General features: G+C 36.2%; 1 protein-coding gene across 3 annotated transcripts in view; it reads left to right on the forward strand.

The window, feature by feature from the left end:
* Positions 1 to 2,099: 2,099 nt before the first annotated feature.
* rnf123 (ring finger protein 123) overlaps positions 2,100 to 27,884 on the forward strand; it is a 276,643-nt gene continuing 250,858 nt past the window's right edge. For 2 of the 3 annotated variants that reach the window (XM_030134086.1, XM_030134088.1), the window contains exons 1-18: positions 2,100 to 2,247; positions 4,984 to 5,098; positions 8,258 to 8,342; positions 12,334 to 12,413; positions 13,685 to 13,782; positions 13,875 to 13,929; positions 16,015 to 16,100; positions 16,240 to 16,326; positions 16,816 to 16,883; positions 18,032 to 18,157; positions 19,423 to 19,537; positions 20,561 to 20,665; positions 20,930 to 21,055; positions 22,794 to 22,886; positions 23,300 to 23,373; positions 24,365 to 24,482; positions 24,736 to 24,835; positions 26,807 to 26,868. In XM_030134086.1, coding sequence (XP_029989946.1) covers positions 5,017 to 5,098; positions 8,258 to 8,342; positions 12,334 to 12,413; positions 13,685 to 13,782; positions 13,875 to 13,929; positions 16,015 to 16,100; positions 16,240 to 16,326; positions 16,816 to 16,883; positions 18,032 to 18,157; positions 19,423 to 19,537; positions 20,561 to 20,665; positions 20,930 to 21,055; positions 22,794 to 22,886; positions 23,300 to 23,373; positions 24,365 to 24,482; positions 24,736 to 24,835; positions 26,807 to 26,868 — 1,560 coding nt within the window. In that variant the 5' untranslated portion in view covers positions 2,100 to 2,247; positions 4,984 to 5,016. Of the gene's footprint in view, positions 2,248 to 4,980; positions 5,099 to 8,257; positions 8,343 to 12,333; positions 12,414 to 13,684; positions 13,783 to 13,874; positions 13,930 to 16,014; positions 16,101 to 16,239; positions 16,327 to 16,815; positions 16,884 to 18,031; positions 18,158 to 19,422; positions 19,538 to 20,560; positions 20,666 to 20,929; positions 21,056 to 22,793; positions 22,887 to 23,299; positions 23,374 to 24,364; positions 24,483 to 24,735; positions 24,836 to 26,806; positions 26,869 to 27,884 lie in introns of all 3 variants that reach the window. The other variant, XM_030134087.1, reaches the window with a different exon arrangement.

Here is a 27,884-nt window from a genome sequence, read left to right on the forward strand (position 1 = left end):
TGTGTGTGTGTGTGTGTATATATATATATATATATATATATATATATATATATATATATATATATATATATATGTATATATATATTTTTTTTTAACTTAAATGAAGAATCAAAACCTTCCACCACTGACATTAACAGTATGTAAAGCCAGATTAATCATGTTAGGTCAAGAGATGGCTCCATTTGCTCATTGAATAATTTTAAGCCCTTGTAGGAATCCACATGAGACTATCCTCGACATACTGTTGTCAAGGACAGTGAGGTTCTTGGACATTATTCACAAAAGCAACGGGACACTACATTTCAAAGCCACTGTACTGTACATGAACTGAACTGCTATATATAAGTAAATTTAAAATTGTGTAGTCTATGCACTGAGGCACAAGTCACTTTTTTCCACATGCAGATAATATTCTCCTAATTGCCACACAAATTAAAATATTGGCAGTGATGTGGAATGAATGTGATGGAGCTCAGTGTATATCTGCTAGAGGAGGAGCCAGTTAAGGATTCTCACTATTAATAATGCTCTTTAGTTTTATCCCTTGGGAAGACCACTGGGCAGGACCAGTGCTCAGGATTTGCAGGAGGGATTGGGATTATAATTCCAGGCTGTCCTGGGAGTGGGTGGGGATTCCCATGAGGATCTTGAGAAAGTGGCTGGTGACGGTCTGGTAGTCTCTGCTGTCCTCAATACTTCCTAACATTTTGGAGAATGACACCCAGTCACCAGAAGATGGTGCTATGAACATCAGATTGGTACTTGAAACCCTCTCAGGGGTGTCAAACTCATTTAAATTCAGGGGCCATTTACAGCTTAATTTCATCTCAAGCAGGGCAGACCAGTAAAATAATAGGACAATAACTTATACATAATAACAACTCTTTGATTTAGTGCAATAAAATTGAATGAAATAATGAAAATGGATACAATTACAAACTATCTTTCACAAATAATGTGCATAACCTGAACAACCATGATATAATTTATTCATCTACATTACAGATCATACTGGATCTACAAAGGCAGAAAATATTTTGTTACAATTGTGGAGTTTGGAATCTGAAGTTGTCATTATTTTTTATAGGTTATTATGCAATTATTTTACTTGTCTGCCCTTGAAGTAAAAATAACTTTGACACCCTTGACCATTAATGTCTTCAGTATATTTTTTGTATTTTGCAAATTCATCCTGTGAGTCAGATTGGAACATCTTAGTGGGCCAGTTTTGGCTCACAGGTTGTATGTTTAAGACCCCTGCTTTAACACACATTTCATTTGAGCAAAGCCTAATGTAAAAGTAACAGAGCCACATGAATATATTTCCCCTCATCTTTGATCACTCTGGTGTAAAAGGGCAGAACTCAGTAAACTAGAGATGAGAGATTTCTTTGTTATTCTAATGCGAAAGGCGAAAAAAATAAAAAAAATATGGTTCCAGTCAGTTAAATATGTGAAACAATTTAATCTAGTTTTTTGTTTGTTTGTTTGTTTAGTTTATTTCAAATATGCAGCAAAACAAAAGTAATCTTACTTAGTCCTTAGAAATAAAACAGATAGTAAGAAATCATGGTGAAAAAACTTATAAATACACATTAAAACAAAGTATGACTTCATTTGCACATTCCAAAAGGAGTGGGAGGGAGTATAATTTATTTAATCCCAACCCTTCTTCACACAACAGTCTATCCTTTAGCTTCCTATCAGCATAATGTATGCAAAATCAAGTCCCTTGGATCTTTTGTAAGTAATTAACTTCACTTATCATCCTCACATACACATACATACACACCCATTTTGACATATCAAAAAGTAAATGAATAAATAATAAGTACATACATACATACATACATACATACATACATACATACATACTTGAGGGCAACAGATGAATACACAATAAAATAAACAAGACGAAGCAAACAACAGCAATCAAACAAAACATAACAATCAACAAACACACAAAAAACAAGGAACAAACGAAATAAAAGAAGTCAGATTTTATTATATCATTATTTAGTACTTTTATTTTTGTCTTTTGCGTTTTGCCAGGTCAAAACTATTTTGTACCAACGAGCGCTCCGTAGCTGGAGAGGCGTTGACAAGAAGAGGGAGACTGTTGTGATAGAAATTGGTCTTTTACGCACGACACCAGGCTGCACAACAAATCTTCTCTTAATCAGTCTGAAATTTCCAGCTACCTGGGGCTAACACTTGAAGCAAGAGCCGTTTAAATAGAAGGAACCGGTAGGTGTTTCTGTCAGCTTGCCGTGTCCTGTTAGCTTCTAGCACTGTTGCTGAGCAAGCCAAAACAGACAGTCTGTGGCTGTCACTGAGCCTTTAGCCTTTAGCCACAATGACTTACAATACACTAATGTACCTTTGGGATGCTATAAACTGATAAACATGTACCTTGAAATGTGTCTGACCTCGATTCAACAACGGGTCTAAATAAAAGAGCTTAAGAAATGACAGGTATTTTCATTTTAGCAGTGTTGTTAGCTCTATGCAACGGTCGCTACCTCTGGTAATGAGCTAGCATGTCACAGATAGTTTTGACTTGGCTTTTATAGATGTTTTTATCTTTTTCCCACTTAAATTGTCATTGATATTATTAGGTTTCCCAGTACACATAAGAAATTATGTCAGTGGAGCACAGTTTATGCTGTAAACCGGGTTGTTTTTTGCAAGGCGGTAAGGCGGTTTAGCACTTCACCCTGTTTGGGACAGTGTCATTCAAGTGGGTAGTTCAGGTGTCAGACTCAAACCCACCAGTCCACTGATGTGGATTAATGATGTGGTTATAACCAGGGTACAACTGGTTCCTTAACATTAGACAGTTATAAAACAAATTACAAATATAAAGAGAGATAAGACTAGCAATATCTCACTATATTCAATAACGTGCAATATCTGTTTACTGTTTACAATCTCAGTATTATTTTCACACTATTCATCTTCGCCTATCTACTGTATCTTCTCATCACAATTGCACTATTTCTTATCTTATTTGCACTATATAAATTACATTTTTTTATTCGTAGTTTGCAATATTTTTTTTTAATGTAAATTACTTAACTCTGCTGTGCCTCTACTTTGCCTGTTTGGGACAGTGTCATTCAAGTGGGTAGTTCAGGTGTCAGACTCAAACCCACCAGTCCACTGATGTGGTTTAATGATGTGGTTATAACCAGGGTACAACTGGTTCCTTAACACTAGACAGTTATAAAACAAATTATAAATATAAAGAGAGATAAGACTAGCAGTATATCACTGTATTCAGTAACGTGCAATATCTGTTTACTGTTTACAATCTCAGTATTATTTTCACACTATTTATCTTCGCCTGTCTGTCTTCTCATCACAATTGCACTATTTCTTATCTTATTTGCATTATATAAATTCAATTTTTTTATTCGTAGTTTGCAATATATTTTTTTTAATGTAAATTACTTAACTCTACTGTGCCTCTACTTGGCCTATTTGGGACAGTGTCATTCAAGTGGGTAGTTCAGGTGTCAGACTCAAACCTACCAGTCTACTGTGATGATTTGATGTAGTTTAATGATGTGGTTATAACCAGGGTACAACTGGTTCCTTAACATTAGACAGTTATTATGAAAAAAAAAAAAAAAAAAAAAAAGTAAGTAAGTAAGTAAGTAAATTTTATTTATAGAGCACTTTTCACAGACAGAGTCACAAAGTGCTTTATCAGTTCAAATCAGAATCAAATTAAGTTTACAGAGACCCAACAGAATCCAACAGAAAAAAGTATAAAGAGAGATAAGACTTGCAATATCTGCAGTTTCTTATTATATTCAATAACATGTGCAATATCTGTTTACAGTTTACAGTCTCTCAGTATTATTTTCACACTATTTATCTTTGCCTATTTATCTTCTCATCACAGTTGCACTATTTCTCATGTTATTTGCTCTATTTAATTTTTTTTTTTTTTTTTAACAAATATTCTTAGTTTGCAATATTTTAATGTAAATTACCTAACTCTACTGTGCCTTTTTACTGGTATTTGTTGTTTGCCTTTTAATCCTTCTCACTGAACCAGAGAGCTCCACCTCAGTTTCGTTGTACTTGGTACAATGACAATAAAGATATTCTGATTCTGACTTTACATAATAACAGGCACATTAAACAGAGTAAAAACAAGTGAAGTAACATAAGAGAAGAAGACCATCAGTCATGAAGTCACTGATAAAGTTTTGCCTGTGGAGAATTTAAACTGTTCTGTCCAATTTAAGAAAATGCAGATTGACTTGTGAGTTCCTCTTTGTATTGTATTTGAGATTTGTAATACTTATTTGTGTGTATTTGAAAGGGTGCCTACTCTGTAACAGTTTTAGGACAGAAGTTTTAAACTCAATTAAATCTAAAATAACAGTGTCAGCGGATACTTTAAAAGTCTGTGATAGTCCTAAATTAAGGTCTTAATTCTAATAAAAAATGATGATTAAATCTTAAATCTGGCACTGAATGGTCTTAAAAATTCCTCTGACACAATATATGATATTCCTAATTTTGGACTGGGAATCTTTGTAAAGAATTCGTTAGATATTTAATTAGAGTTCAACATTTTAGTTTAGCATATGGAGATCAGGATGAGTGGAGCTACCAGCAATCATTCATGGGTGGAGGGGTCCAGGTATGTGCTTTAGCAGTTTGAATGTCAGTAGCAGAGACATTAGTCACTGAGAAATGTAAATGTAACATTAGCTGAATTGCAACATGGTTAAGACTAGGTCAAGGCAACAACATATGAGGCCTATGTACTGTTACTTATATGAATATAAGGTCTTATATGCCTTGAGAAGTGTCTTAAAAAGTCAGAAATTTGACTTCCTCAAACCTGAAGATGCCTAAATTATCACCAACTTTAGCAACGAAAAAATGTCTCTGCCTTAAAGTTAAACATAGGTGAGGTTGTAATGTGTGTTCTTACTTTTTCCCTAATCTGTTTCCTAGCAGTGTGTATGGGCCAGGGGACTTCTGTGAGACAGCATGAGTTCTAAAGGGGGTGGCACTGCCCTGACTCGCCGAAACTACAGACTGGCTTCAGACACAGACAAACCCAAAGCCACAGGTATGGTGTTTTATTAGAATACAGTGTGCACATGTGGAACTGCAATTGTTTTTATGTTGAGAGGGGAAATCTGTTGACACCAAAGTGTTTCATACAATCTGTAACTCTTGAAATTCGATTATGATAACAGACAATAGTAGGCATATATTGGGCTTTCACAGTCCAGGTAGAAGAATAACAACATCTGCTGCAAGGTTATTATTGTTAACGAAAACTAATGAAATGATGAAAACTAGAATTGAAAAAACATTTTCGTTAACTGAAATAAATAAAAACTATAATTTAAAGAAAAAAATGATAACTAACTGAAACTGTATTGCGTGCTTACAAAACTAACTAAAACGTATAAATATTATGGATAAAATTCCCTTTGTTTTCGTCTTTGTCGATGTCAGATTGATACAAAATCGATTTATTTCACTTGAGCAATTTTAGCTGCTGGCACCATACGTCACTTCATGGTCTGTCACTTCTCGTCACTTGTGGTTTAGAGTCATGTTCTCGTCCCTACTCTACCTGGAAACATGGAGACTAAATTTGGGAGAAAGCAGCAGAGTCCTGTCTGGGATTTATTTGGATACAACGGCGAGGAAGAGAAAAGATATGGCGAAATTAAAACTAAACTAAAAAAACTAAGCATTTAGAAGAAAATGAAAACTAATAAAAACTAGTAAACCCGCTCTAAAAACTAATTAAAACTAATTGAATTAGAGAAAAAAAGTCAAAACTAACTAAAACTGAACTATAATGAAAAATCCAAAACTATTATAACCTTGATCCGCTGAAGACTTTTTTTGTTTTTGCAATTTGAAATATGTCCTCGACAAATTTTTTCCCCCTTTTATTTGGAACTTGTATATTTTCAATTAAAAATATAACACAATATGCAATAATATTTAATGTACTGTTATGCTGTTTGTCATTGTGTATAATTTAAATACTGTAACTGTTGTCTGGTCCTTTTTAGACTTTTCATACCCAAGCCACCAATGTGCCAGAAGTAGTTCTGTTCTTAGCTTTGAGCTCCTTGTTTTGTCCTGGCTGCTCAGAGGCCTCCTCCTGTTTAGAATGACCCCATCCTGTGTGTCATTCACTCTTCCCTGTGTTTGTTTGTGCTACCATGTATTTGCCACATGCAAGTTTCCTGCTTGTATTTGTGCTGGCCAGAAGAACACAAAGTTTAGTCCAAATGAAGAAAAATACTGCAGTTCCAATTCAATCCAATTTTATTTATAAAGCACTTTAAAACAACCACAGTGGACCAAAGTGCTGTACAGAGGACTAAAAGCACTATAAAAAAATAATAAAGGCATTAAGAAACAATAAAATCAAACAAATAAAACAAGTTAAAATATAAAAATAGAAACAAAATGGCAGCATTGCAAGAGTGTTAAAAGGCCAAGGAGAACAGGTGGGTTTTAAAAACAGCGGCATTTTGTACTCTTTGGAGACAGCGATGGAAGACCCACTAATCCCCAGCAGTTAAAGCATGTTAGAAAGCAACTTTAGATATTATTCTATTTTTACATAGTAGTTTGGCCAAAAAGGCCCATGCTTTAATATTTTGTTACACCACCTTTAGCTTCAAGTACAGCTTGTATGACAAACATGATGTCACTGCATGCAATGACCAACTGAAGCAACTCCAGATCATATCACTGTCCCCAACAGATTGCACTATAAGCACTAGGCATGATGGGTTATCACTAGATTCTTGTCTGTTCTCACCCTGATGCACCCATCACTCTGGAACAGGGTCAGTCTGTACTCATCAGACCACATCAATCAATGAATCAAATTTTATTATCTCCGCCAAGGAGTTTATGTTTTTGCCGGCATTGGTTTGTTTGTCTGTTTGTTTATCTGTCTGTCCGTGTGCAAGATAACTCAAAAAGTTATGGACGGATTTGGATGAAAATTTCAGGAAATGTTGATACTGGCATAAGGAACAAATGATTCAATTTTGGTGGTGATCGGGGGGGGCACTGATCTGCCTTGGCGAAGGTCTGCGCTCTGCGAGTGCTTTTCTAATTTTTTATTTATTTTTATTTAACCTTTATTTAACCAGGAAATGTCCCATTGAGATTAAGAACCTCTTTTACAAGGGTGTCCTGGCCAAGATAGGCAGCAGCAACGCAACACATAGTTACAAGAATACATACAACATACACACACACACGACAAAAACAGATGATAAAAATTGCATGTACAGGCAGATTAAGAAAAGCAAGTGCAAGATATGGAATTGGCCTCAAGAACTCTCAGTTTGGACTTAAAAGTGCTCAAAGAAATCAACTCAGTTAGTTTCCACATGAGGTGCAGAACAACTAAAAGCCTTATTTAATTTATGTACTGCCAAATCATAACAAAAGTTATCTCATGACACTTTACATATAGAGATGGTCGGTAACCAGACTGTCACGTGACCTTTTTCCATTGAAGGCACAGTCTGATTTTTCTGCTCAATAATAAACTGCAGCCTCATTGTGGTTTTCCCGAGGCTACACAGCTGGTTAGTTCCCATTATTTGAATTCTCCTCGCACTGTGCCTATACCTTACTTCCACTATTAAACATAGCTGCATGTTCTACAGCTGAATTTTAGTGTGATCTCACCAAACATTTAAGAAAATTCCACTCACAAGCAGTCAAGGCTTTTCCTTTTACATCCATTTCTTCCTTGAAGGTGATAATTCATAACAATTGCTTTCTGTCTCTATCACATTTTAATAATGCGTTGGACAGTTTTGACCCAATTTTAACAGCTTCTGAAATGTCACTTTTTGTTTTCTTTGCTTGATGCAGACCAATAAATTGACTGTAATAGAGTTGCGTCTTTTTCATGAGCATGGGATATGCCTTCTAACATGGTCGTTACAGAAATGAAGAGCTCCTCACTGTGTCCATTAGGGTTAAATATTTTGATGACACATATAACATATTAATGAATCCATGTACTTATTATTCAGTGAAAAGGTCTTAACTATTTGCTTAGTTAAATCCATGTGTTGACTTTTTTTTGGCTACGTTGTGAACATATTGCACAGCTTTTTCAGCCATGAACTCTTCAATTTAGGTTTTAACTTAGATTTTTATATAATGTTGATGAAACAGTGAAAATTAATAGACTCTTTAAATCCATATCTTGTCTTTCTGTCAGGTATCGTGAGTGAGAAGTTGCTGAGTGATTACCTGCACCATGTGTTTCCTTCCACCAAGCAGGGACCTGCTCTGGCCTCACTCAGGTAGGAAATCATTTATCCCTTTTTTTTCCTCCTCCTGTTCTCTGCTCAAAACCGTAGGGCGCTTTCACTCCTCCCTTGTTTGATTATGGCTTGAGATAAGACTTCCACTTTGAACTGAGCTAAATTTGCAGGTGTGAAACCACATTCCAGACCGTACAGCCACTGAAAGAGGTGGTCTCAGTCCGGATCAAATGGAGCCATGGTTTGGTTCATTCACAGTGCGAAAACACTGTCTATAAAGAATACAGAGCGTGTATAGGTGATGATAGATTGACATATTAGTTCACTACCAAAACTGCAGTGATAAAGTAAAAGTAACTGGACCAAATGTATATAATGTTTTAAAACAGACTTTGGTTTTAGCTTTCAGGTGTGAGTCACTAATTGTTGTATTATGACACTACTTAGAGTTGTGCTCATAAGTTTACATACCCTGACAGAATGCGCAGGGGATGGTCTTGGATATTCTAACATGACAATGACTCAAAATACAAGGCCAAGTTGACCTGTCATTGGCGACAACAGAAAAAAGTGAAGGTGAAGGAGTGGCCATCTCAGTCTCCTCTCCTCAATATCTTTGGGGAGGTCTCAAACATGTAGTTCATGCAAGAAAACCCAGAATCTTAAAGGAACTGAAGGTGTTTTGTCGAGAAGAATGGGCAGCTTTACCATCTGAGAAAATAAAGAGCCTCATCCACAACTACCACAAAAGAGTTCAAGCTGTCATTGATGTTAAAGGGGCCGATACAAAGGATTAATGCTGCGTTCCAGGCCGTTTTTTGAGCCCGTAAGTCACGACTTCAAACCATGACTCACGACTTTGTAGCGTTCCAGGCAAGTCACACCAAACTGCCTGAGTGCAAGGACGTGTGGGAGCTAGATGTAAACAAACCAGCATGGTGGACCATACGTTATGTTAATTTACAATCATTTCTGTCTCCAAAGGTGCTTGCTCCTTGGTTATTTGAGGGAAACAGAGGAGGAAAAACGGTGCATAAGGCAGGAGAAGCTGTTTAAATTTATTCTTGTACTCAATGGACTGAAAACTAGCTAACGCTAGAGCAGCTGCTGATTATGCAGAACATTTGCAGATAAGTAACTTTAGAGCAATACCTCATTTTAATAAACAATCTGCATAAACACCGCATCCATGGGGGCAGCCATTGCTACGTGACGTCAGAACTTGGAACTGGGAGTACATCGATCTAGTACGAGTTCACGGGTGGGAAGTCACAGGTTTGACTGCCATTCCAGTGCATTTTCACCGGTAGAAGGTTGGAAAAACACGAGTTACAGGTTGCCTGGACCGCAGCATTAGAACTAGGGTATGTCAACTTTAGATCAGGGTCATTTGGATAGTTTCTGTCGTCAGTATGATTTTAAAAAGAGCAAACACATTTGTTTGATAATAAATGGCTTCATCCAACCACTAGCCACGAGTGAAAGAAAAGTTTTTGTATTATCATTCATATTCTCTGAAAAATGGCCAAAGAATCACAAATTCTGCAGGGACATATAAACTTATGAGCACAACTGTAATTAATTCTTTCATCAACATTGCATTGAACACACATTTGACACATTTGATGGGCTATTGCCTTTTGGGTTAACATGGTAAATTCAGTTTATAGCCTAGCATTTGTTCATTTAATCATTTTTCTTCTTGCATATGCAGCGACATTAGTATTCACCTTATTCTTCTCTGATCCGAAGAAACACAAGTCCATTATTTACTCTTCTTTGACTTCAGTTTACTCCCAGGTTTTACCACAGCCACTCCTCTTGGTCATATCTTTCTTCAGCTACTGCAAAATTCACTTAGCATTTTCCACATTTTTGCAGTTTTCTCATATCGTTAGCCTCATAGCATAATTGCCTAATGCAGAGTTTTTTAAGGACATAGTCAATGATGAAAAATGAAGCAGCAGTGTTTGGAGAGTAAAATTATGCACATATCACATTTGGCCAAAAATATGAGTCAAGCAATAATGCTATGGGCCTAACGATATGTGATTAACATAATGAAAAGGTCAGATAATCTTCTACTAGACTGATCTTTACGCATGAACAAATTCAGGTTATGTTTGGTGCATTTTATATTTATATGGTTAGTTTTTGTTTGTTTTTTTTCAGACAGGACTCATGTAAGTCTTGTAAGGTTGGTTTCACAAGTTGTTATGCTGAGATCTGAAGCAACGTATTGTAACTTGGTCAGGGCTCGTACAGTTCTGACAGTAATGTGCGTGTTATACCCTGACCTAGACTAGTGTTACAGTGCCCTCGAGCCACTGGCCTCTTTCCTTAAGCCGGGCAGATTCATGTTACCATCTACAGCTCTATACATAGACATACACAGACACATTCAAACACACCTTTCTCTCAAGTGAGCCCCAGTTCTTTCACCACTGTCTGCTGGGTAAACTCGCCTGTACTCTCCTGTAACCCCCTCTTGAAGATCAACAGTTTCCTTAGCTTATAGTGAGGATTATGTGGTATCATAGGCAGCAGGTTGCATTTCACAGAGGGATGGGGGGTTCAAAGCTCACACAGGCCTTTCAGTATAGCTCATGGGTAAAAATAAAGGAAGTCGCTCTAATGCACTCATGCACAAGAGCACTTAGTTAAAAGATGTATTAATCACAGAGGCAGTTTTATTTAGATTTAACCAAATACTGTCTTTGCTAGGGCTGCACGATATTGGAAAAAACTGACATTGCGATTTTTTTTTTTTAACCCTGCGATATAAATTGTGATATGAAAAAATACTCAGGAGGATATAATAGCTGTGTGGTGCCGACATAAATGGTCAAACAAATTAGTTGGGTTTCCTCTCGTTGTGGCAACAGGTGCAAGGCACTGTCGACACAGAACAGGTGTTTCAGTATCATCTGTCTTGTAGACGAAATAATTCCAGATAACTGACGTTGCTTTTCTTTTTGGCACCAAGTCTTAGTTTTTGGTGATTTTCTCTTGTTCGTTGCTCATTTTTCAATGTTGTTATCAGGGACTCACTCCATGTGCAGGGTAGGGATGTAACAATTACCGGTATAATGATAAACCGTGGTAAAATTCCCAACGGTTAGTGTTACCGTTTAAATTATAATTATCATGATAACCGTGTTTGATTACCGCACTTTGAAAAGTCACGGTACTGCACATTTCCTGGATCATTGTGCTACTTATTTATATTTATTTTTATTCATTTTCTTGCCAATTTTGGTCAGTTTTTATTCATTTTATCTCATTTTTTTTTTCATTTTTCTTTGATTTTGCTGCTTATTATAGTGCATTTTTGTCCAATTTGTTCCTTATTTTGTTCATTTGTTGCTTATATTCAACATTTTTATTAAGTTTGTTTGCATCTGTCTATCTATCTATCTATCTATCTATGAAAAAGAAACTAAAACATTTCAAACTTGATATGGAAAATGGTCAAACAATGGCCATAAGGTGCCATCTTTAATGCACATTTGTATGTTTGATGTTTACATGTTAATATTTGAATGTTTCTGCCAACAGAAAGTACATTGTGCCCATTATTTTATTTTATTAGTTTTTTTTTTTTTTTGAAATACAACTTGGTTACATTATTTCAGTGTGTGTATAAGTATAAATACTGCGATAATAATGATAACCATGATAATTTTGGTCACAATAACCATGATATGAAATTTTCATATTGTTGCATCCTTAGTGCAGGGGCATGATCTGCTTCAGCAAACTGATTAAGAACGATTGTGATTGGTGGATCGCTGCGTGCAGTGTGTGTCAGCTACCCAGGTTGAAATTAGATGAGAACATGTAGAGTTCATTTGCCTCCTACATTGCAGGACCTGCGATGTGACTATTGCGCACACGTACATTGCGATGATGATGCTCAAACGATATATTGTGCAGCTCTAGTCTTTGCTTTAAACTTAATATTGCATTATAAATGGCGCTTGAACATAAAAATAAGCTTTCTTTTCTGTCTTTTCTGCCGTATGTGTAGGAAGCCTCTTGGCTTTCAGGATCTGGGTGCTCATCTGGAACGATTGCTGTCTGAAGGAGAACCCACAGAAGACAGCAAAGGTACACAAATACAAACCGTGATCACTCTTAGCATCCATTTGGACAGGTTTGGTTCCCTTCCTCTGACACAATCAGGCTTTTGTGTAAAGGTTATAAACCTGTCGTGACAGTAAGAACAACAATTTATTGATGAAGTAATTAGTTATTTTATTATTTAGGGATTATTTTATAGGGAGAGATACATGTTATTAGATAAACTGAGATCTGCAGTCCTATGTAAGTATCATAGTGTTTGTAGATGATGCTAATCCACGACAGCTCCTTAGAGGGGTTTAACAAAATCAGTAAAGTAAGATATGAAGTATGACCAGTTTGACTGGAGTACAGCAAAATGTAGTAATGCTCATTAAAACTGATTACAGCAGGATGGTAAGAATACACATTTAAAGGGGTCATTTTTGGGTAAACCCACTTTTATTAGTCTTTGGTACATTTATTTGTGTATTTGGACTCTAACAGTTCATAAAGTTTGAATTTGAACCTTCCAGGTGCTGCAAAGCTATTTTTAAGCTATCTTTTTAGTGCCTGGATTGTTATTCTTCTTATTTTGGACTTCTTCCACTATCCAAGAGCACCCTCTGATTACCAGTTGAAAAACCAGAGCTACCAGCCACTTGTTCTATAAGCCTGGAGTATTATTTGAAACGGGTGTTTCTTCATTGATATTTTGTTCCGTTTTTTTTTTACTTTTATGGTTATTGAAAGCTACCTCAAAAACCAAGTGCAGTTTAGTTTTTATGTTGCAAGAGCACACTTAATTAGAGTGTTGTTGTTTACATTTTAGTATGTTTATGGTCTTGGCCATGTTGGCAAAATTGCACAAACTATTTGCGTTAAAAATGTTCTGGAAGGTTCTTTGGGCCAAATTGTCTGTTTTATTTTTTTCTTTTATGGCTATGTTTTACAGAGGGAAATTGTTTGGTTGCACTATTCAGAAACTTACTAATTAGTCTCAAAGATCAATGTAAAGAATTGTGATAAAATCTAGATCATGATTTTATTTTTTAAAAATCATGATATGATGTTTTTTTGCCATATCGCCCACCCCGATTACAAATTTTTCCATAGTAGTGTGTGTGTATCGGTATCAACAGAGCTTTGGTCCAGTGGTGCCTGTTGGTACATACTGGACCTCTGAGTGAGATTTATTTACTTGAAGAAAAATTAATGACCCAAAAATGAAAGAAAAAAACAATCTCCTCTGGAACGAACAATGATAAGGTGTCTAAAATTTATGAATGTGTAAATCGTGTTTTCTTTTGTTTCCCCAGATCAGCCTATTGAAGGACGTTTGGGCCCTCAGCCAGTGGTCTTGGATCACACCAGTGGCTTTGAAGGACTTCTGTTTGTAGACGATGACCTGTTAGGGGTAAGAGGACATACACATACACACACATCTGTTATAACAATATAAGCTACTGTTTTTTTACTAACTAATATTTCTAACTTGTGAAATTTTAGGTCATCGGCCACAGCAACTTCAGCTCCATCAGAGCCACCACTTGTGTTTACAAAGGTAGATGCCTCTGAGCCTGTTTTAGAAGTCTTGTTGTGTTATGATTCTTTCACATGATATGTTAAAATCTAAGATGCTTAAAACACACAAACAAAACACTGGACCAATGTAATGGAGTTTGTGAGATGCAAACTTACACTTAAACACAGGTACAAAATATCACCGAGAGAAGAAAAAAAGAAAAAAGGAAGTATATAACAACATTTCCTATTGTTTAGACATTTTTTCTGCACTATTGCTGTAAAAAAAAAATTCAATAAAAAAAAAAAAACAGTGGAAAAAAAAAAAATCTAAGATGCTAACATGTGATAGCCATGCGCTTAACTGTAGTGACTGCAGTGTCCAATAATTACCTTTATAATGAGGAAAACAGAGCAGGGCTTTTTAAAAAAAAAACAGGAATATTATGCATTTTATTTTATGGTGTGTCTGTGTTTATTTCCCTGCAGCACAGTCACTGAATACACAGTTTGCTCCATATAATAAATAGTGGTTGTAGTTCAGTTATAATCCAAGGCAAAGAAGTGTATCAAACAAAGAAAATTAAAAAATAGATGGGAGAAAGAATTGAATACTATTATATCATGTGAACGTTGGGACATTATGTGTGAATCTGCTACTTCAACCTCCTCTCCAGCCTACTGGCGAGAATTTAGTTGGAAAAATTTAGTACGGTTCTATAAAACGCCAAAACCACAGCACTGTAGAAACTTAAATGCTTCTGCGTGCTGGAGGGGTTGAGGGGACACAGAGGCAAACCACACCCACATTTTTTGGTCCTGTATGAAAATTACAACTTTTTGGAAACATGTTGGAATAAAAATAGAACAGATTTTGGGTTTTAAATTACGGCAACCCACTTTTTCACTTTTGTTAGGAGGTCTTCCCAATGATTTGACAATAAATGATAAATACCTTTTAAAAATCTTTGGTGCTGCAGCAAAAAAAAACAATCACTTGTAAATGGCTTCAACTGGATCCACCGGTGCTGGAGGACTGGTGGAAAATTGTCGATGAAATTCACAAAATGGAAAAATTCAGAGGCTGCAAGATGAACTTTACATAATAAGATGGGGCAAATGGATTCGTTTCTTTAAATGCAATTAATGTGCGGTTTGTCTCATTGTCCTGTGAAGTGCTTTATAAACAGCTGCTCTAAAAATTTAATTAACTTGATTGCTATTTCATAACTGTAACCTAATCTATCATTACTATTAGATTGTGACTATTATCTGTAGCCGATTGTTGTTTGTTATGTTCTGTGTGACAAAGTGATAAATAAGTAATAAAAATTAAGGGTCAAAAAAAGAAGAAAAAGGTAGACTAGAACTTAAGATAAATCATATTATTAAAGGTTTGGGAGACTTTCGTGACCAATTTTTCATCAAATCTGTCAAACCTCAGTCATATCCTCAGTATTACGAATCTAAGTCTTTCTATGATTACTCACCTGAATCTCTTGCATTACAGTGAACAATTTTGAAGTGTCATTCACCATAAACAAATCGTGTGTTTACATTCAGAGCCGGGAGGTAACTCGGTCATCTGCGGAATTTTGTCACGATGCGCATTGTGGGAAATGGAGGCTCGCACAGCCACCTAACAGCGGTAGCTGCTAAAGACATGACGTGGAAACGGCAGGAGCTCCCTTCCCTCTATCCATATTCCTCCAGCCGTTTCCACGTGTTTGTTTCATCCATATACTATCATATGGTCACGCTGCCGCTGCAGGTGGCTGCGTGACCGTCCCTTTCCCACAATGCACATCGCAACAAAATTCCGAAGATGCCCGAGTTACCTCCCGGCTCTGTTTGTAAACACACGTTTTGTTCATGGTGAATGGCACTTTGAAATTGTTCACCGTAATGCAAGAGATTCAGGTGAGTCATCACAGAAACACTTACAGATTCGTGATACTGAGGATATGACTGAGGTTTAACAGACTTGATGAAAAATTGGTCACGAAAGTCTCCTGCACCTTTAAGGACTTGTTTTCATTTTCCTTAAACGCAAGTGTTCTCTTAATATGGAGGGAAATGAATACATTGTCTCATTTGTTTTTGTCTGATTTGGTTCTCTCTGCAGGGAAATGGGCCTATGAGGTGCTAATCTCCTCCCAGGGTCTGATGCAGATAGGATGGTGTACCCTTAACTGTCGCTTCAACCAGGAGGTACACACACATGAAATGCATTTCTACCTAAAGACAAAGATAATAACCTCAGTTACTGCGAAATGTCATTATACCTTCTGTACTGTTCAAACCTTCACTTGAGTCAATAATTTGTGTATGCTTTGTTTTTTTAATGTAGGAGGGTGTGGGTGATACTCCTGACTCGTACGCGTATGATGGAAATAGAGTGCGAAAATGGAACGTGACAACTACGAACTATGGAAAGGTAAGAATAAATACGGGAAATCTACATGTGCAGATCTGTGCAAAAGTCTTAGGTAGCCTTTAGCTTTGTTGTTTGAACAAGACAATAACCACACTTACACATTTGTCAGTCTTTGTAGTAATATAGGTGTAACAGGAATATACAGCAAATATGCAAACAGTATTAAAAATAATAGATTTCAGAAAAAAATCTGAATATTAGAGAAGCTATATGGGATCATGCGGACAGAAAATATGATGAAATACTCTGGGACCTTCTGAAGGTGTGTAAGATAACACAAGATTATTAAAAAAAAAAAGAAAAGATTACTGAATCCAAATGAAGGCCTCACTAAATACTGATTTTACCAGCAGAAACTCTTAAGTTCTAATTTGTGTGTGTGTGTTTCAATACTGTGCACATATTTCCTGCATATTTCTTGGTGATGCATGCAAACAGCCATAGAAAACGGTTATTAAAGGGTGTTTGTATTCCTGTATTGTTTCTCAGTCATGGGCAGCTGGAGACATTGTCAGTTGTCTGATAGACCTGGATGAGGGAACCATCACATTTTGTTTGTAAGTAATAATAATTTGGTTAATTTTATATTGTAGAAGTTCACCTACCTTAAGTTAGTTAATATGTGTGGGGTGTCAAAGTCATTTTAGTTCAGGGGCCACATTCAGTCCAGTATGATCTCAAGTGGGCCGGACCAGTAAGATAATAACAGTGGAAAAAGGAAAATTTAAGTAAAAGTTACATCATGAAAATGTTTACATCTATAAAGTTTCCTTAAAAATCAGAATAATATGAACAACTTGAAATGTCTTAGGAAAAATAAATGCAAGTTTAACAATATTATGTCTCAGTTTATCATTTACATATGTACATTACAACTTACAGAACACAGCAGATCTACAAATACACAAAACATTTAGAAAGAGGCAGAATATTGCCAAAATTGCACTTACTTCTCTTAAGACATTTCAGGTTATTCACATTTTTGTGAAAAGATAGTGTGTAAATATATATATTTTTATGTAACTGTACTTTTTTCTTTACACTAAAAGAAACATTTGGAGTTGTCTGTAGGAGTCCAGTTGTTCATTTTTTATGTTATTTTGGGTGTTGTGCATATTTGTACCAGTAGGTGGCAGTTCTCTTCAGGCCTGTGGTTTTGGGTATTTAACCAGGTGGGTTAAGCAGCACAGGTGTGCACGCTATGGAAGCTGGCAGTTTTTGACCGTGCCATGAGGCGTTAACACTGCAGATCAGAGAGTATTGTGTTGCGTATTGAGTACCGAGTTTATTTGCCACAATTATATGTAATAAATCTGCAGCGAACAAAAAGGAAATGTTTGGACATTTTCTGTGTTGGAGCACTTACACCAGCACCTGTACACTGGCACATGTACAAGCCCGTCAGACTAGAGTGCATGGATAATGACAAAGGAAGTCATTGTATTGTCATTATTTATAGGTTTTTATGATAGTATTTCACTGGTCTGACCCACTTGAGATTTAATTGTTCTGTATGTGGAACCTGAACTAAAATGTTTTGGACAGTAATCATGGTCAATATCTTCAGTGGAATTTTTGCATTTCACAAATTCATCCCACGGGCCAGACTGGACCCTTTGTCGGGCTGGTTTTAGCCCATAGGTCAAATGTTTGACACCTGTGCTCTAATATATATATATATATATTTTTATTATTATTTTCTCAGGAATGGCCAATCTCTGGGAACAGCTTTTACAAACATCAAGATGGGTCCAGGAATAGCCTACTTCCCCGCCATCAGCCTCTCCTTTAAAGAGTCGGTGGCTTTCAACTTTGGCAGTAGACCCCTCAGATATCCTTTAAAGTCCATGCAAGACTTTGTTGTGTCTGTTACTAGTGCTTTTTACTGAATGCTATGTTCACAGTGTGCTCTCAAAAACAAATTTTTTTTTACTTATTTAAATTATATCACTTTAAAACATTTTAGACTGAATAAAACACCAGAGTATAATATACAAACCATAACCAAATAAGGATTTTATTCTTAATCTGTGTAGTTATCCAACAAAAAATGGAAAGACGTGTCAGTTAAGAGGACCAAATGCTGTATTGTGGCATTTGGATGTTTGAAAGTTTGTGAACTGTTTAGAATATTCTCTTTTTGCTCTTGATCTTGTTTTCAAGCAAGTGCTAAAGCTGTCATTTATAGAAGAGTATGAAATTTGCTGCTTTTCATTAAACTATGACTTGAGCACACAAGTCATTCTACTAAGAAAGAAGTAAAATGTTTAGTATTTTTCAGTTTAGTATTATGGAGCACCCAAGTCAAAAGTCATGGCATTAATCCGATACAAATTCTGTGGAAAAATCAACATAAAGTTTTGTTCACACAGTACTCGTATAACCTTGGGACCTCTGGTTTAGAAATGAACCTCCCACATCTGTGTTTTACGCTGTACGTTCACAGCATATGGGTATAGTCGGCAAAGTCAGTTTCTTTCAGGTATTTTGTGACGTCGTCCCCAGATCTAAAGTTAAAACTTGCCATTAACCTCTTGAGACCCAGCAATGCATTTTGTCCTCTGTGGTGGGACAAAAGGTTCACAGTTTTATGTAAAGGGGTCATATTTAGCTAAACCCACTTTTATTAGTCTTTGGTTCATTTATTTGTGTATTTGGACCCTAATAGTTCATAGAGTTTGAATTTTGAACCCTTTGAACATTTTAGGTAATCGGCTCCAAGTTTGGACATATTTTCAGTATGGACTACAGCCGCTGCTACTGATAAACTATTATGTCGTACTCTGAGAAATGTTGATCAAAAGTCTTGATCTTATACAGTATGTGCAAATGTCGTGATGCAGCTAATTATAAAATGTAACAAATTAAGCAGGAATTAAAACAGGTTGTAGAAATTTTTGCCAAAATGAATATAAAGATAGTTTTGCAGCACCTGGAAGGTTCAAATTCAAACTGTATGAACTATTAGGGTCCAAATACACACGTAAATGTATCAAACACTAATAAAAATGTGTGAATGTGACCCCTTTAAAAAGTGCCTTCTCTTCATCCTACATGATTACCGCAGTGTTTGTCCTTAACCTTTGTGTGGTTCACATACCCTGTGGATGGTTACTTGCCCCTCCAGAATCCACCAACAGCAGACCTGACAAAAGCACACAAACTACTGGGCTTCATCAAGAATGTCCTGTCTACTGCCATGGACACACAGGTAGAGACAGATGGAATGAAAATCTGGAGAGAAAAAAGTCACTGGTGGATTTACGTTTAGAATCTTAACATAAACACAGTTCACTTGTAAATGTTCTGTTTTATAATGCGTTGGTTTCTTATCATGTAACTTCGGGATTTCATGCTGTTCTTTGTATAGTTTGTCTGCCTTTTCCCTAATCACTGACATGAATTTGAGACAAATACAGTCACAGAAAAAAATTTTAGACCATCAAAAGTCATAAGAAACAATGGTTATGCAATCAAGTACTAACTCCTATGTGTATCATGTGACTAAAACAGACAGAAAAGAAAACATGGAATGTCTAAAAGCACTGTTTTTGTCAGTACAATGCCATAGATATTGATGGAAGAACTGAAGTGATTTTGGTTATTATCAATAAAACATGGAAAATGGATAGATATCAGCTCTGAAATTAAACTGCTATGAGCTATTTTTGTTATTATATTTGTCCAAACAAATGTACCTTTAGTTGGTTATTATGATTTTGGTTATTATCAAGAACATCATGAAAAATGGTTAGATATCAGCTCTGAAATTAAACTACTATGAGGTATTTTTGTTGTTATCATTGTATTTGTCCAAACAAATGTACCTTTAGTTGTACCAGACATTAAAATGAACAAGAAATTGAAGAAAACAAGGGTGGTCTACGAATTTTTTCCGAGACTGTGTCTAGTTTCTGTATCTAGTAACTGAACTTTAGTTTTGTCATCATTTGCTGTTCACAGAGAACGAGCCTTTAATTAATTCCGTTCATTACAGAGGTTGTAATATATGTTTCGATCCCTGCTCATTTGTTTCCTTTATGAGTGTAATCGATATTAAGTACCTCAGTATTTACAAAGGGCACATCTGCTTCTGAGCTTGGGTTTTTTTTTTGCTTCCCGTAAGAATATAGTCGATATTAAGTACCTCAGTATTTCTTTGAACTCTTTATTTCCTCCTTGCTTTTATTTCTTTTTCCACTAAGAAAACCGGCTGTTTCTGTTTGTCTTTTAGGAGGAGAAGCTGATAGAGAAAGACTGTGCAGGCTGGAGACTTCATGGAGAACCCACGGTCCTGATCACTCTGGCTCACATCTTTAACCACTTTGCTCCTCTCATGGTGAACAAAAACCTCTTTAATTACATGTTTATGTCGTGTGTCTTTGTCACACAATGTCTGAATGTTTTATTGTGCAGGTAATATCAAGGTAGTGTAATATTGTTTGTTTTAGGACTTTTATGATTTGGCACCATCTGCTGGTTGTATTAAGTATGACACTGCAGCCCCTAGCCTGCCAGAAACATACCTATTGTCACAAGCAGCCTGGGCTAAAAGGATGACATAAAGGTTTTGTTACAGGAAGCTGAAATGTCATTTTTGCAGTGTAAAGTGTACCTGGTGGAAGATGTGTTGATGAACTTCCTGTTGGGTATTCTGGAGGGAGGAGGCTCAGTGGATGAACACCCTCTCATACAACAGCTGTTGGATCTCTTCTGGCTGCTGATGGAGGTAACCACACTCACATATTTCCAAGTAAAAAAAATGCAAAAATGCCGCGAGTTTTCACGTTATCAAGATTTCAAAAGGCTGTAGCTTGGTGGTTAGCTATAAAGGCATTAATGAGAAGAAAAATATTGGATATGACCCAAACTTTATGATGACAGGAAATTTACTCATCTAATTTGTATACTGTGACATCACAGGGAGGTGGCCATATTGGATGTCTGTTTAGGTTCTCATTTGCCCAGGTCATCATTCTTCTTGGTAGTCCTTCTCAGTTCAACTGGACTGGTTTAACTCTTTTGAAAACGTTTTGTCTCTCATCCCAGAGACTTCTTCAGTTCTAATAACTGGTGGGGGACATTGGACTTATATTCAGGGTTTCTGTAGGTCATTAAAAAGCATTAAAAGTCATTAAATAGATTTTGTGAAAATTCAGGCCTTAAATGGCATTAAAAAGCATTAAATTCGATGTCCAGAGGCATTTAAAAATTAAATACACTTGATGGAAAAAAGCATTGTTATTCACAAATTATTTTGATTATATAAACATTTAATAATTTTGATCAGAAGTATAGTGTGATGAGTGACAGGTGGAACCATTTAATTTTCTGTTGTTTATGGCCGATACATGAAGTCATCAACACTGGATGCTTGGAATGTAACGTGCCGTGAGTGTGCTCATGCTGTGGCGAGAGAGTGGAGGGAATATTAGCAAATGTTGGAAAAATGAGGAAATGAAAGTTTCAGCAGAAGTGATTGGAGGAGGAACTATTCAGAACCTGGTTAAAGCCTGTCGATGGTAAACTGTCATAAAACTATATATAAAACTGTATCTGCAGTTGGATATGGGCATTAAATTTTTTTTAAAATGGCTTTAAAAAGGGAAAAAGGGCATTAAATTAGATTTGCAGGTACCTGCAGAAACCCTGATCAAGATTTCAAAAAGCTGTAGCTTGGTGGTTAGCAATAAAGACATAGTGTAAATGAGAAAAATATTGAGAACGACCCAAAGTTTATGATGGGAGTAAATTTAGTCATCTAATTTGCATATTGTGACATCACAGGAAGGTGGTCATATTGGATTTCTGTGTAGGTTCTCATTTGCCCAGGTCATCATTCTTCTTGGTAGTTATTCTCAGTTCAACAAGACTGGTTTAGCTCTTTTGAAAATGTTTTATCTCTCATCCAAAAGACAGCTTCAGTTCTAATAACTGCTGGGGGAAAATGAACTTATATGTGATTATGTAAGTTTTTGTAAAATTGAACGTTGAACATATTTACAGGTTTCTTTGTGTTTTTGTTTTTTTTGTCATCTTATCCTTAAAATAAATGAACTTAAACTTTAGTAGAAAGTAAAATGTCATAAGTTTTAGTTGCTTTTTAGCCTAGCAGCAGAGTAGACAAATCTGTCCTTATCTGTCAAAACTAAAACTAAATAAATATTACTTACTGAAGAAACCAGCTTGGGACCACGCCTTTCAAACTCAGTGTTTTTCTTCACTTTGAATAGATATGTGCCCTGAAATGATGTTAGGATTGAAGGGGCACATGTCTGCCATTTACTGGTGGGTGGGAGGTGGTAACAACATTTGCAACTTTGGCACTTTAAGGGTTAATTTACATTTACTCTGCTCTCATGCGTGTTTAATAAATGCCAAAAATAAACCTCATGTGGATATGTGTGATAACATTATCATCAGTGAAGTTATGTCGTAACCTATCACATTTTTTGTTGTTTTGGCAGGACTATGAAGTAAATGAATGCCTGAAGCAACTGATGATGTCATTGCTGAGAGCGTACCGTTTCTCTCCCATCATCCCTGACCTGGGTTTTCAGGTAAGACCACTGTCCTCCCCACTTGTCTGCCAAAGACATCAAAACAAAAGTTGATTCCTCATGGGAGTGTACTTATGTGCCTATCTGCAGACACATAGAAGTAACATATGGTTACAATTAAACTGCATTTACTTTTCTCATGTACTTGTACATCGAAAACTGGGACCGTTTTATCGCTCTTATATTTAGAGCTGAGTGAGCGTTTGGGGATCATTTTCATTTTATTTTATTTCTGTTGTAGAATCATTGCACTACTCCCATCAGTATTATTTTAATCAGTGTAGGATGAATTATGCTTTCCTGAATATTTCAAGTGCAAACTGATTCAGAATTGTTATTGTTTTACTCATTTTTACATGCACACAGCAGTTATCTTCTTATTTAACAGTTTATCCTGTTTCTCTCTGTTTCAGATCCACTACCTGCGTCTGACCACAGCTATTTTGCGTCATGAGAAGTCCAGGAAATACCTGCTTAGTAATGTCTTATATCCTTTCGCCAGCTGTTGTAGAAGACTTGAAGATATCAAAAAGATCAGGATGAGGTTTAGTAATGCCACTAAAGGAGGCCTGATTGGTTCAGTATACTGCTTTACTGATGTATCTGTGCATATTCAGCTATTCCCTGTATGAGTATTAATAAGGCAATGTCTACTGCCACAGTACTGTGGCATGAATTATTGGTATGTCTGTTGCCACAGAACCAATCAAATGTTATCATTTGTACTAGAGCCAATTATGGATACTGTTCCATGAACTCATTCTCCTCTTGTTGCCACAGTACTGTGGTCACACACAAAAGAATGAACTGAAGTATACTCCACATAGAGTATTCTTCAGTTCATTCTTTTGTGCATTTTTCTACCACAGTACTGTGGCAACTGATGGAAGAAATGACAAAATAGTGGTAGTATATAGTATAGAATAGGAATTATTGTTGTAAATACTCGATATGTTGTTTTATGGTCTTCTTTACTGTGTGCAGTCAGTGAGGCTGGGGAAGGTGGGCAGAGCTACATGTTCGATGTGTCATGTTACTTTTCAGTTCTGTGTCAGTTCAGTGTATTTGCTGTAGTCCGAATTCTGCACTCTGAACGTTGTCCCAGTGGCTGATTTATATCAATGTTGGATTTACCTACCGGTGCCCTTGGCCCCCCGTTTGAAAACCTTCAGGAAAAAAAAAAAATGCTACTTTAACCAAGAATTGAACCTGAGTCTTCTGCGTTGCAGTCCGACGTGTTACCAAGTGAGCTAAATTTCCGCTGTATCTGTGTTTAACTTAATTTGCTGTCTGACTGCTTTGGTACTTTTCAGGATGTAACAAGTTACAAGTCTAGACATGATGTAAAGAGGCCGCTGACTGGCTCTGTGGTAATAGACAAACTGATATTTTGTGCCACAGTTCTGTGTCAGTAGCTACTTCGTAATAAGAATGAGTTAATTGGAAGACAGTGATTTGTTTCCTTAACAGAGAAATACATTTGATGTGCTGCGTTCTGTCGTGTTCTTCTACATAAAGACCCCTTTGAGAGTGAAGGAGGCAGGGTTAGAGGAGCTCATACCAACCACCTGGTGGCCTACACACTTTGATAAGGAGGTAAAACTGTCAAATAAACTATATATAGCCTGAGTTTGACTCGTGAATCACTCCTTGGAGGACAAGACGTAGATGTAATTTTTACTGTCTTGTTTGAGTCGATACAAACAGACATTTATTGCTGATTACTTTCATTAATTGGCCATGGAAAACTCCTGCTGTTTCATTTTCCCAACGTGATTTGCTGGTTTTATAGCATTTTTGTTTGGCTGTTTGATCAATTTTTATATGTTGTTTTTCTTTTTTAATTCAGGGCAAAGATGAGCGTGAGCCCAAAGATGAAAGTGCAGATGAACGACTGAGGCGTCGGGCCTATGAGCGAGGCTGTCAGAGACTGAAAAAGAGAATTGAAGGTCAGGCTTTTTTCTTTCTTAAATGAAAAAATTCATATAATTACTATTTATGAGTTTCTTCTTCCATGTTTACTATAGTCAGACAATGGTGATGCACACGTATTCAATGGCAAGTGTTTGTTCGCTTATACCACCGGAGTTGCGTTCAAATTTTGATGTACATCATGCATTCACTAAATAAACTTCTGCACACAGCTTCATTCTGCAGCTCTGAATGATATAATGTAATTTACTTGTGTAATGTTCTTAACTTATTGTTGTCATTTTTGTTGGGTGCATTTCACCATCTCAATCTGAGCCAGCAAATTTTTTTTTTTTTCTCCACGTTTTTTTTAACTGATTTTCCTTCAAACTTATAAACCAATGCAAGATATAAAATAGGAATGGTACACTTTTCTTTCTTTTTTTTATAAACATATAAATGAACAGATGAACAAAATAACACATAGAGCATTTCAGATGTCACAAATTAAAACACAAAAGTACTGATGAAAATGAAAATGTGCATACTTATAGAGATAAACATGAACAAATAAATAAATGAATAAAATGAAAAAAGTAATTTATAAATAAACTAGAAAAGCACTCGGAGAGCGCAGTCCTCCAAGGCAGATCAGTGCCACCCCCCCCCCCCCCCACACACACACACACACATACACACCAAAATTTTACTGTTTGTTCCTTGTGCCAGTATCAAAATTTCCTGAAATGTTTTATCCAAATCCATCCATAACTTTTTGACTTATCTTGCACACGGACAGACAGACAGACAGACCAACAAACCAACTCTGGCAATAACATAACCTCCTTGGTGGAGGTAATAAATAATAAAAATAAAAATATATCTTGAATTAAATAAAATAAAACCTACTAAAGGTACAGAGGGTGTGTTACAAAGGTAAGAAGGTACCTCTTAGTGACATTAATGACCACCTTAGTCATGAAAGGAATAGTCCAGGCTTGCGCCATGAAACTGTCTGATTGGTTGTTATTTGTCCAAAGACTGGACAGAGTTAACAAAGGAGAGAAAAGGACCCCAGGTTTTATTAAAGAGATCGGACTGTTTTCTTGTACTGTATTTAATTTTCTCTAAGTCAAGAAAAGACATTAGGCCAGGGGTGCCCAACTCCGGTCCTCGAGGGCTACTATCCTGCATGTTTTAGATGTATCCCTCTTCCAACCCACCTGATTCAAATGATAGGCCTATCATCAGGCTCTGCAGAAGCCTGATAATGACCGTCAGGTGTGCTGGGAGAGGGATACATCTAAAACATGCAGGATAGTAGCCCTCGAGGACCAGGGTTGGGCACCCCTGCATTAGGCCTTTCAACCAAAAGTTAGATGGAGGAGGTTTTGAGTCTTTCCAATGGCATAAAATACATCTACGAGCCACAAGGGAAGCAAAAGCAATGATGTTTATGTCCCTGCTAGTGAAACAAACCAGGTCTTCGAGAACACCAAAAATGGACATCACAGGGCTGGGAATCAGAGGACGACGGAGAGCTCTTGATAAATATGACATTTTTAATGTATATATTTAATTCAACTATATTTCTGATATGCGCTTCCCTTACAAATCACCTAGAGCTCTCAGATAATCCTGAACAGGTCTTCCTCCTGCGTTGAGAGTTAAACCTGAACATAAAAAAAGCAGCATTCAGCTTTTAATTCCCTAAATTTTCGGCACCAACTCCTAGAGACCATCTGATCAGCCTCAACTGTCATTCTGTAAAATCCAGATTTAAAAACTTTTTGGCATTGTGTCTAACTCTGCACTGCAACACTAACTCCCATTTATTATATCTCTTATTTTCTATCATGTTGCTTTGTTGGTTGTTTCATTTTAATTCCAAATGTTTTAATTTTAATTTTTGTAGTTTTAAATGCTTTCAAATTCTGTAAAGCCCTGTTAACTGTGATGTTGTTGAAATATGTCCTCCTTGCATTAACATTTCTCTACTGTCTTTGTAGTGGTGGAAGAATTGCAAGTCCAGATCCTGAGGTTGCTGCTCAATAACAAAGACAAAACAACAGTATGTATTTTTTAATGGTTTTTTTTAGGTCTTATTTTTTTTATCTTCCTTTCAACAGTTTTATTCAGATGTTTTTCATGACCTTAATACTTCATATATTTTTGAAAAACGAATACTGTATACATATAGATTTACACAATATCTAAAGCCATCAGGCTGTTTTTTTATGTGTCTCTGTCTTCTTATCTAAGTCAGGGTTAAAAGGTATTATGTTCTATTTGTAAAGCCCATAATAACAAATGCAGTGTAGACTTTAGTGGTTTGTACACTGCAAAAATCTAAATCTTACCAAGTGCATTTTTCTCATTTCTGGTCAAAATATCTCATCACACTTAAAATAAGACATAATCACCTACAGAGTAACTTTTCAGTGAGATATAAGAACTTATTTTTAGACAATAGAACTTGAAAATCTTATATCAAGAGATCTTACTAATATAATTTTCACTTGTTCCATTGGCAGATTTTTTTTTTGCTTGAATTAAGCAAAAAAAAAATCTTGAATTAAGCAAAAAGTCTGGCAATGGAACAAGTGAAAATTATCTTAGTAAGATTTGTTGAAATAAGATTTTCAAGATCTGTTGTCTAAAAATCAGTTCTTATATCTCACTAAAAATGTACTCTTTAGGTGATTATGTCTTATTTTAACTGTGATGAGATATTTTGACTAGAAATGAGAAAAATTAACTTGGTAAGATTTGGATTTCTGCAGTGTAGTGTTACTTTATACTAATAATAGTGATTTACATGTTTTGCAAGTTATTCACACCGTCAGCTTTTGAATGAAGGGGATATATTAGTACTGGAGTTTCTGTATTGAAAAGAAATGGAAATAAACAGGAATATAATATGTCAGTGAAAAACAAACATGGCACTCCATGCGGGTATTCTAGTTCATACTTCCGACCCACTGATGAGGCCCTTACTCGTATACTGTTGTCTATGTGACTCAGTTAGTCCCTGTGATTAGTGGGCATGTCAACGGTAGAAAAGCCCATAAGAACATATTCACTGTA

This window comes from Sphaeramia orbicularis, chromosome 5, assembly GCF_902148855.1.
Source record: "Sphaeramia orbicularis chromosome 5, fSphaOr1.1, whole genome shotgun sequence".
Lineage (NCBI taxonomy): Eukaryota > Metazoa > Chordata > Actinopteri > Kurtiformes > Apogonidae > Sphaeramia > Sphaeramia orbicularis.